Source organism: Ricinus communis, chromosome 1 (genome assembly GCF_019578655.1).
Source record: "Ricinus communis isolate WT05 ecotype wild-type chromosome 1, ASM1957865v1, whole genome shotgun sequence".
Taxonomy (NCBI): domain Eukaryota; kingdom Viridiplantae; phylum Streptophyta; class Magnoliopsida; order Malpighiales; family Euphorbiaceae; genus Ricinus; species Ricinus communis.
In genome coordinates this window covers 573,506-583,392 of record NC_063256.1, presented here as the reverse complement: position 1 = coordinate 583,392, position 9,887 = coordinate 573,506, and the positions used below count along the sequence as shown (strand labels likewise).

Below are 9,887 nucleotides of genomic sequence, written 5' to 3'. Positions count from 1 at the left end.
AAAAAATAAAGTTTTTAAATATTGTTTAGATTAAATAAAAAAATAAAATAATAGGAAAAGGATGAACTATATGTATTCCACCTAATACATGAAATTTGCACAAATATATAAAATATTATTTTAATATAATATTAATTTTAAACTCAATTTATTATAATTAACAAATAAAAATCTCATTGTTAGAAATAAATACATTTGTCAAAATAAATTTTTTTTTAAAATAATGCAATAAAATAATTACAACAGTAGTATAACATGAAATAAATAATTTGTTTTTAAAATATATAAAAATTCATTCAATATATAATTTTTAATATAATATAAATTTTTTAAAATTTATTTTTATTACAATTTGAAAAATTAAAAAGGTAAGTTACAATTTAAAAAAAAAAAAAAAAGGTACAAAAGTGGGATAAAAGCTCCCGCATTTTGCAATTCAAAAGAAAATAAAGTAGTCGCTCCCATAGACCGGTTACATGTTATAAGCATTGATCCAGAAACGAGCCTTGAAGAATATTTACATGGCCAACAATAGAATACCTAAACGGACCTCTAGAGGCCCATACAGTCAAGGGCAGAATCTCATATTAGATATGAGAGCTGTTGTTCACAGTTTCAAGAGGTGAATCTCTCTGCAGTCTGCAGGCTTCCTTCGATACTATTTCCTTGCATAATTCACTTCACAGCATTGCCGCATGATCATCCATACTCACTGCCTGATCATGTGCACCCATTTTAATCGGTCAACCTGTCAATAATTAATGCAAGCATCCAGTAAAACAAGGAACTATAACAACACTAGCAACAAAATCATATTTCACCAAATATGGAAGGTCTGTTCTCAATGCTTCCCCATTAGTTTCCACCTTTCCCAATCTTCCCCAACTCTTACTGAGGTAAACAAAATCGATGAAAGGCCAAACCCTAAGATTTAATGATTTCAGGCTCCCATACTGGCTACCAATTACCTGGTTATGGTCACACTTGTACGCCTAAGTCATTACAGGTGAAATTTATGGTTTTTCCAGCAACCTTCACGTATCACTTCCACCTTCACCATGACAACACTATCTCCCAACTCTGCAAAACATTCATTTGTTGTTATATAGGCAAGATTTATATTACCTAGAAAGAAAATGAGAAGAGTATTGTTCAAAGCTCATAAAGCCCAGAGATTTCCTACAAACTAAGTTACAAATAACTAGAATGCACATAGAAAGGAATAAATCCCACATTTCAAAACACAAGATAAGGTCATTTCCAAAAGAAAGATCCAAAATCATCTTAGAATAATGCACCTCTTCGTGATGCTAATGCCTGTGACTAACTTGTGGAATATGCAAAAGATAGCATAGCAATGCACAAGGAACAGCCAAAATATTGTAGGCAAAGGCTATAATATCACTAACAGTGTCCACTCATGAGTCCAAACTGCAAATTCTTTTTGAGGAATTAGACAAAACTTGCTATGGAACAGGTCCTCACCCATTTCCAACTGCTGAAAAGAATTTGTTGAGAATTTTCTATGGATTGCACCAATAATCTCATTGAGAACATCTGATACAGCTGTCATTTAGAAACTAAGAAATATATGTACAGATGTGATATGCCAATCCAAGAAAGTTAGAATGACAAATATCTATACACTATGATAAAACAAATACCAAACCCATCACGACAGATCAAGTAGCATATTGCCAATGTGTTGCATTCACTAAATCACTATATTTATTGCACTTGGTACACCAGTTGGTTTTTTGGGCATCAAAAACTCAAACCAATGTTTTGGAACAGCTGGGTGAATTCCATACAAGCGAGCAACAAAATTCTTTTCACTGGTTGCAACAATACTTGAAATGGAGTACGTTTGTGTACTGACGCCTTTTTCTGTAAGCCACATGTGGAATCTATATCTGGGCTTAATTCGATTCTCCAAGTTAAAACATAGAAATGCAGGAAAAATATAAAGTTCCTGTAATGAGGATCCCATTTCCTGGCAGAGGAAGTTCACTTTCTGTTCTAGTATTTCGGATTGTTGGTTCAGGATCTTCGGCATTGTTCTTATCATTGTACAAAGCTTTGAGAACCCAATCCCTAAACGAAGAAGGCAATCAAAGCGCTCCTGTAATTCACTACTACTACCATGCAAATGAGTTAAGACCTTAACAGTTAAAGCATTTTCTCCAAATCCAATTCCATGTACAAAATCCAACTTGGACATTGTATGCGTGGGGGTTCTTGAAACTCGGATCCTCTCCAAGCTATCACTGAATTCTTTATCCAAATCTTCATCAGGGTCTCTCAAAGCATAACTAGCCAACAGTTCATGATATCCGTCCTTGATTTTATTGAAAAACCATAAATGCAAATCCATGGCTCTCATCACATGAGGTAAATTGGCCATTTTATTTCTGCCCATTACATGAGGATATTTGTGGATGACAACTTCTAATTCTTCAACGTTAAAACCAAAATGTTCCAGTATTCCCTTGACTGAGATCAAGGGAGTCTCCAAATCAAAACACAAAAGTTCCGGTTTTTGAAGTAGCAACATACCAACATCTACCTTACTAACACCAAATCTACAGAAATACTCGGTCTTTTTAATCAAAACTTCTATTGGACAGTCAATAAAAATGGTTTTACTTTTACCTATAATGTCCCCAACCTTTCCCTTGTTAAGACCCAAATCATAAAATACACGAATTTTTAAACAGATATCATACCAAGCATCCACATGTCCTTGAACACAACTACCCATATTAAAATCTATAAAAGCCCTTTTCAAATCATCAAATAAGGCATCAATTTCACCACCCAAATCACCGCTCAACACATGAGGAAAAGCCAGACAAATACCAATAACCGAAGTATTACTAAACCCACATTCCTTAAACCCAGAAAGCCTAGACTTTAACTCCAGTGGATCTCTACTAAAAATGGAACTGTCCTCTTTATACAAAGTCCCTAACTTGTACCAAGGAAATCCAAAACTAGCAAGTGCACAAGCAGCATCCAAAGCACTCCCATCCTCAGAAAAGAAAAACTTGTTCGAAGGTAAAAAATTACGAACCTCATTGTAATCAAGCCCAATACTTTCATAAAAGAACTCAAATTCATTGATGGGATGGTACCTTAAGAACTTACGCACGGATCTTGAGAAATCGGAGACAGAGAAGTCAACGTTAGCAATGAGATTAGAAAGAGAGACTAGTGAGTTCTTGCTGATATGCTCTGCATAAGCGAAAGGCAATGACCTTGTGGAATGGAGGTAGTCAGTGAGAGCTTGCTGAGCTTCACGGATGGCTTTAGCCTTGTACTTTGAGGGAATTTTTGAAAGCTTTTGCCGTGGAAGAGAACTGAAATTGCGGCATAGCAGAGAAAACTTCCAGATGGTCATATTAGCTCTATTCTTTCTCTTTTTAGGGTTTTACCAGGAGAGATTTGATCTTTCTTTTTTTCTTTTCGGGTAGCCATGGAAGTCCATGTTTCCTTTCTTTTTTCTTTATTTTAACAGTTAAAACATATCAAGGTCATAGTTGTAAATTCATGTCAGCTGCCAAAATTAATCATAAAACCCTTGCTTCAAGTCATTATCTTTGACTTCTAAACAATTCGCTTTTTCTTTTTCTTAAAAAAAAATGTATTTTCCATTCCCTTACACGCAATACTATCCCCAAACAACATCAACAGTGATGCCCCAGCCCGGCGGAATTCCGATGGACACGGTGCCACCGGTCTCTTTCCCGCCACCGGACATTTATGCAGCTACAGCCAAGCGTCGTCGCGATGAGTTTGACGTGGCTGATGAACCGGAAGGATCGGCAGCGAAACGTGCGAAAGCTCAAGATGTCATTTTTAGGATTGTAGTGCCGTCGAGGCAGATCGGGAAGGTTATTGGCAAGGTTGGCTGTCGTATTCAGAAGATTCGAGAAGAAACTAAAGCTACCATTAAAATCGCCGATGCCATTGCGGTACTCTCCGATTTTGGTTTCATTAGGTTCCTTAGGGTTTTTGTTTGTTGGTTATTGAAGAATGTGTTTCTTCTTTCTTTTCTTTTATGCAGCGTCATGAAGAGCGCGTGATAATTATAAGTTCCAAGGAGAGTGATTGCGTTGTTTCTGATGCTGAGAATGCTCTCAAGAAAATAGCCACTTTGATTCTAAAGGTTAGCTGCATAAATTGATCACTATCATCAATGGTATATAACTAATATGTACTTGTTGAGAAGATTTTATTTTTTGATATGCAGGAAGATGAAAGTCCGGCAGAGAGCTCCAAAGTGGTTGGTGCAGGGCATCTGGGTGCGAACACTATAAGATTATTAATTGCAGGGTCCCAGGCTGGTTCTTTGATAGGGGTTTCTGGTCAAAACATTGAGAAATTAAGGAATTCCTCTGGTGCCACCATCACTGTCTTGGCTCCCAATCAGTTGCCTCTCTGTGCATCTGCTCATGAATCTGACCGAGTCGTGCAGGTCAGCTTATTGACTCGCTGTAGGACTCGTGGAATCAAATATCTATTTTATTAAAAGTATCTTTTATGGTGTTACTAGAAAAAATATTGTCAACTTCCGTTATATGCAGATATCAGGAGATGTGCCTGTTGTGCTGAAAGCTGTAGAGGAGATTGGTTGTCAGCTCAGGTAGGTTCTGTATCTATTCTTTTTCTTTCAAGTCATGTTGTTATCTGGTGCTAATATTATACTTTTGCTTCAATATCATGTGGTTTAGGGAGAACCCGCCTAAACAAGTGATTTCTATCAGTCCTACGTACAACTATGCCACAGTTCGACCTACTCAACCATACGTGGACCCAACTTCAGGTTATTCAACATTTCATAAATTATCTCTTCTGACTGCTACATTATGTGGCTGTATCAAGTTTTAATATTTTGTGTTATAACCACATCATCTTTAGGACAACCAATCTTGCAGCTGATTATGTAACCTTGGAGATGATGGTCTCGGAGACATTGGTTGGTGGCTTGATTGGGAGGTGCGGCTCCAACATATCAAGGATCAGAAACGAATCTGGTGCAATGATCAAGGTGTGTGGATAATCATGATCTCCAAATTAATTTGTTGCGGTGCAGCAATCCATAGCAATTATAAAATCCCAACAACGTATATGATGTCCCCTGCAGATGAGTATCTTTTGTGTGTGTTTGCACTTTGCAGGTGTATGGTGGAAAAGGTGAAAAGAAACATAGGCACATACAATTTGGGGGCACTGCGCAGCAGGTATTTGTACATACCTGTTTCTGACATTCAATTCCTAAGAAAATTGCATCATCTTCTTTTAGGAGGAAACAATAATAATTCAGAGAAGTCATTCAATTTGGCGATGTCAATGCTGGTTCGAGTGTTATGGCTTGGAGACCATCGTAGCCTGTTTTGCCTGTTGGCTTTTAGGAAGGAACTATTGGGATTTCATTATTATATGAAATACTTGACTGTGTGACAGGTAGCATTGGCAAAGCAGAGGGTAGATGAATACATCTATTCACAGCTGGTACAACAAGCTGGTGGTGGTCAAGCTCAACTGTCACTGTAAGTATTTCTGCAACCACTTGTCTGGCATACATCGCAAGATGAAATTCAGAGTCAAGGGGAGAAACTTAAATTGAGCGTTATGACTTGTTTTCCCTCCCTTTTTGTGACTGCTACCTGGAATTTATAGCCATGCTGAGTTTCGATAATGATTTCTTAATAATTCTTTTCTCAGTATGCGGAGATGAGCTTGTAGAAATTCACTACCGCCTAATGATTCACAGCACTCACTGTTTCCTTCTTCATCAATGTTGATATAAAGATGAGGCATGTAGTTGGACGTGACCTGTGCTTTTTGTTGGGTGACGATGTACAAGATCTTGTTCGATGAATGCCCTAGTATCGTGTAATGTTTGATTTGGAAGGTTAAATTGGATTTGTCAACATCTTTTCTAATCGGTAAACATTAGATATACTGAAAGCCAAGTAATTGTGGTTGGAATGTAACTATCAGTTGGCTTTGAACTTACCAACTTGAATATAAAGGAACATTATAACGGCATTGGGATGATCTAAATGATTTTGCATGTGCATGCCAACGTTCTGGAAGTGGAGCGCGGGAAATGGCATTGCGTAAGTGCTATTTACTTGTAATGATAAATGCCAAAATTGATTAAAGTTGCTCCGGACAATGCATATGTTCATTATCCAGTGCCGAAAATGTTACTCTCAAACGACCACATGATTGTACCAATTCATTCCTAATCTGAGTGATCCCTGGGCCTCAAGTAGAAGCACTGTTTAAATTTGTTAGGCGAAAATTTTAAAAAAGGTTGATATTCTTCGAATCTTAACCCGGTTGAATCTTAACCCGGTTGAATCTCTAATATCATTAGTTGCTATAAAACTAAGTAGCTGCTACATAATAAAACTGCAGAAGTTAGCTGCTGTGTCTTAAGTCCAAACAAATCTTCAAATAACTTAATGTCCACGGGCCGTGGAGCCATGAAGTTGACTATCTTCTCATGGACATTATTACACCTGCAAGATCATTAATTTTAAGATAAAAGGATGATAATCAATCAAATAAAGTAGGTTTAAATGATGAACAAAATAAACAAGATAGTGACTATATATGTATATACACACTTGATCTTGCAACTCTTGTAGGCACGCTGATCAACAATCTTTCTCTTCTTAGTTCGCAATTTTTTCAAAGCATAAAAGGCCGTCTATGAGGACAAGAGATAAGGTAGAATCAAAAAAAAATGGTAGGCCTAGCAATTAATCCAAGAAAATTCAAGATGCAAATTCAAATGAAGTCCCCTGTAGCCATCACAAATCCTCATCGGCATCCTTAAAATTGCTGATTATAAAACTTAAATTGTCCATGGACCCTAGCCACATATATTAGGTCAGATGACCCAGTACGCACAAACAAAAATATAAAGTGGGATAAGAGGCTAACCAGAAGATGAGGGGGCAATCGTCTCAAAATATTTCTTCAGTAACTGTTGATAAAATTCATAATCATCGAGGAGTTCAGGGTGTCCATCAGGGTTTGCTTCCTAATCAGGAGGTTAAATGGCTTAAGTCTTGTTAAATTCATAGAGATCATGTGCACAAAAGTTGCAATATATTTTTTCCATATAGATACTCCATCTGCAAAGCACTATATATGAGCACACACATGCATGTTAGAAGAAAAGAATTCAACGGACATCAAATCTGAAGATACAATACGGACACCACCCTGATCCCACAGTAGATTTAAGCTCAAATTCAGATCATGACCTTTAGGGTAATTCAGATCATGACCCTAAAGGACGCCTAAACTAGGTGAAATTAGATGAGTTTTTCTTGAGTTTTTTAACCAAGTCTTATGGCTGGATTACCTCTCAGTTGCTATTTCCTGGCTGCTCAAGAATTTGCCTATAGTAATGTCAGTAATCAGTACAATGTGATTAGGAGAAAATGGATAAGAAAAGATTACTGAAGAAATCTCTTCTCATCCCATGATTTTGCTTTATTTCAGAAAATGAACTAGAAGGTAGTATCGGATTACTCAAGAGTTCCAAATACACCAACAGTTAATCTGCTTAGCTGCATTTGCTTTGTCATTCTACTAGGATCCCATATATATGAATCAACTTGTTCACTAATATCCTGTGATTGAAAAAGAAAAGCCTTATGAGTTTCTTTATAACATTTATAAATGTATTTCAGTTTAATACAAAACCGGACCTGGTTAAAAGCTTGCAATTTGCTTTTCATAGCAGCAGCACCAGTTATCACCCATGTTTTCCTCTGCCATTTATCAATTGATTTGTCTCTGAAAGAAGCTGTTCTACAAAGATAGAAGTATTTGAAGTGTCACTTTTCTGAATCAAACAACCATTATTCGCATATCTATGCAAGCAAATGCATAAGCCGATGCCTGTGTCAATTTCCCCTCTACTATCTTCCTTACAATTTGAGGGGAGTTACTTCAATCTAATTAGAAAGCTCCAGAAAAATTTGTTCCACAAATGGAAACTGAACACCAATTAAACAAATTTTCCTACACAATAAAATGTTGTGATGAAAAAACAAGGAGTTCCCCCTCATATTTCATCCATACATTACACATTAAAATGAAAGCTACAACATCAACAAATTCTAACTTTGTTTCCAATGTAGTATTTAAAATTTACGATAGGCGATATATTTTGCACCAGTCGCTCATCAAAAACAGATTAGAGAGGACCCTAGATTTTTTTACAAAACAAAACACGATCACCAAGGGAGGAAAATGATACAATCAACAAGAAGTATCTAACAATACACATGGAAGATAAAAGGGAAAGCTAATGTAAAAATCACCGCATTGGGATAGAGAAGAAGAATAGAAACCTCCCACTGATCAAAAGAAAAAAAGAAAAAAAGAAAAAACCAGTATGCAGCAAAAACAAATACCTTCTATGAATTTGAGAAATATGCGACCACTCTTCCTCAGTTTCCGCATCTGAATTCTTAGAATCTTTGGAATGCTTCTTTGCAGAATTACCTTATGAAGAGAACAGAAATATGATTTCCGGCAGCAGATAGCTTTTAACATAAGCTAGAAATTAAGAAACAATGCAATAAGCACAAGCAGCAGAATATTGAAACAAAGACAGCAATTTGTTATATACCGTTGAAGGATTGAGAAATTGATGGATTCTTCTCGAGCAAAGCCTGAAAAAGCAGATAGAACAAATTGAACTGGATTAGGCAGCACAGGGAGACGCTCATGATAGCCATAGTACCTCCTGTAATCCCAGTTGCGATTCCAAAGCTTTTTTTGGATCAGGTAATCAAATCTGAATGCTTTTTGAAGCAAGAATCAAAACTCAAAGAGTTTTGTCCCACAGAGCGTTTAAGCAAGATTGAAACATCAGTTTATCATCGTTTGCACCTATAAATGAATCAAGCATCCATAACATGCACAAATTATTAAATGAAAACAAAAAGGGAAAAGTTGTTGCTGTACCTTTTGGTTCTTCACTGCTTGACCTTTAAGAAGATCTTCGTCCTTATGGCGTTGGAGATTCTTCAATATATTCCCGAAGGATCAGTAACCATGTCCATGATCATGTGTCTGTCCTTGTGCATCTAATTATCAAATCTATTTAAATTGAGAGACATAGATACATACAATCAGAAAGAGAAAAGCCTATTATTACAGCTCTTGATTACGAAGATTCTCATAGTCTTCCATTTCAGCATCTTTATCATTCTCTAAATCTTCCTCTGATTCTCCGTCTTCTTCCTCCATCGTCGTCATCATCATCATCATTTATTTCTTCTTCCATCTGCATCGTTAAAACCAGAATAATCAAAATCCTGATATCATCAATTCAACAATATTTAACGTAAAATAAAAAAATAAAAAAAGCTACCGACCATTAGATTATCATTTTCCATATCATCAAAGTCTTCCAAATCGCTATCATGTGTCTTGTTTTTCTCGACCGCTTCCTTGACCCCATTCTGAACCCTAAAATTCAAGATCTCTCAAACGTTCCGCACTTACAAAATGAAAAGCCAAAGCAATTGATTACTCTGAATTCAAACAGAAAACCAAAACAAATCTGAGAGAAACGGAGAGAGTCTCTGTGCTTCTCCTCCGTTCTAAGGTTTAACGAGGTCAAAACCCTTAGATACGAGAATCTACTATGGGCTTTGGGGCGATACACTACCAGGCCCAAAATAAAAAAAGGAATCCATCAAACATATATTCCACCTTATAATTTCTAATAATGATAATCTATCTCATAAAAGAAGTACTGAAGAATTAAAAAATGTTTGATATGCACCATCGACCATATATTACATTTCATCTTAGAAAACTAATTGGTGGCCATTGCCACCATG

General features: G+C 36.5%; 3 protein-coding genes across 15 annotated transcripts; 1 reads left to right on the top strand and 2 right to left on the bottom strand.

The window, feature by feature from the left end:
• Positions 1–360: 360 nt before the first annotated feature.
• LOC8265806 (transcription termination factor MTEF18, mitochondrial) lies at positions 361–3,499 on the bottom strand. Of its 2 annotated transcripts, XM_015728942.3 has the most exons (3): positions 1,486–3,499; positions 969–1,080; positions 361–748 (listed from the first exon to the last, which is right to left on the bottom strand). In XM_015728942.3, exon 1 carries the CDS (start codon positions 3,398–3,400, stop codon positions 1,715–1,717), a length of 1,686 nt encoding a protein of 561 aa, XP_015584428.1. In that variant the 5' UTR covers positions 3,401–3,499; the 3' UTR covers positions 361–748; positions 969–1,080; positions 1,486–1,714. The 2 variants fall into 2 exon arrangements, with proteins under 2 accessions (XP_015584428.1, XP_002511611.1); XM_002511565.4 differs by having other exon boundaries at positions 361–1,080.
• A 118-nt stretch (positions 3,500–3,617) lies between these two features.
• Positions 3,618–6,054, top strand: LOC8265805 (poly(rC)-binding protein 4). The gene is made up of 9 exons (XM_015728944.3): positions 3,618–3,974; positions 4,067–4,168; positions 4,253–4,477; positions 4,587–4,645; positions 4,734–4,825; positions 4,938–5,050; positions 5,181–5,243; positions 5,467–5,552; positions 5,728–6,054. Exons 1-9 carry the CDS (start codon positions 3,642–3,644, stop codon positions 5,738–5,740), a joined length of 1,086 nt encoding a protein of 361 aa, XP_015584430.2. The 5' UTR covers positions 3,618–3,641; the 3' UTR covers positions 5,741–6,054.
• An 89-nt stretch (positions 6,055–6,143) lies between these two features.
• Positions 6,144–9,784, bottom strand: LOC8265804. 12 transcript variants are annotated; one of them, XR_007214962.1, is made up of 9 exons: positions 9,417–9,772; positions 9,004–9,325; positions 8,666–8,928; positions 8,448–8,592; positions 7,737–7,834; positions 7,558–7,658; positions 6,961–7,424; positions 6,642–6,724; positions 6,144–6,533 (listed from the first exon to the last, which is right to left on the bottom strand). XR_007214962.1 is itself a non-coding variant. In XM_048371514.1 (8 exons), exons 3-7 carry the CDS (start codon positions 8,772–8,774, stop codon positions 6,690–6,692), a joined length of 438 nt encoding a protein of 145 aa, XP_048227471.1. In that variant the 5' UTR covers positions 8,775–8,928; positions 9,004–9,325; positions 9,417–9,745; the 3' UTR covers positions 6,144–6,533; positions 6,642–6,689. The 12 variants fall into 12 exon arrangements, 4 of the variants coding, with proteins under 4 accessions (XP_048227471.1, XP_048227473.1, XP_048227476.1 ...); XR_007214958.1 differs by having other exon boundaries at positions 6,642–7,060; positions 7,388–7,424; positions 7,737–7,839; positions 8,448–8,538; positions 9,417–9,743; XR_007214959.1 differs by lacking the exon at positions 6,642–6,724 and having other exon boundaries at positions 6,961–7,060; positions 7,388–7,424; positions 7,737–7,839; positions 8,448–8,538; positions 9,417–9,743.
• Positions 9,785–9,887: the final 103 nt, after the last annotated feature.

Coding starts and splice junctions, on each gene's coding strand:
- LOC8265804 (XM_048371516.1), bottom strand. CDS start 8,774: ATGGCTATCATGAGCGTCTCCCTGTGCTGCCTAATCCAGTTCAATTTG. Junction 7,061..7,736: donor AATTGCAAGCTTTTAACCAG/GTCCGGTTTTGT, acceptor CCTCCTGATTAG/GAAGCAAACCCTGATGGACA. Junction 6,725..6,960: donor GATTGCCCCCTCATCTTCTG/GTTAGCCTCTTA, acceptor TTGTCCTCATAG/ACGGCCTTTTATGCTTTGAA.
- LOC8265806 (XM_002511565.4), bottom strand. CDS start 3,400: ATGACCATCTGGAAGTTTTCTCTGCTATGCCGCAATTTCAGTTCTCTT.
- LOC8265805 (XM_015728944.3), top strand. CDS start 3,642: ATGTATTTTCCATTCCCTTACACGCAATACTATCCCCAAACAACATCA. Junction 4,478..4,586: donor AATCTGACCGAGTCGTGCAG/GTCAGCTTATTG, acceptor CGTTATATGCAG/ATATCAGGAGATGTGCCTGT. Junction 4,826..4,937: donor ATACGTGGACCCAACTTCAG/GTTATTCAACAT, acceptor CCAATCTTGCAG/CTGATTATGTAACCTTGGAG.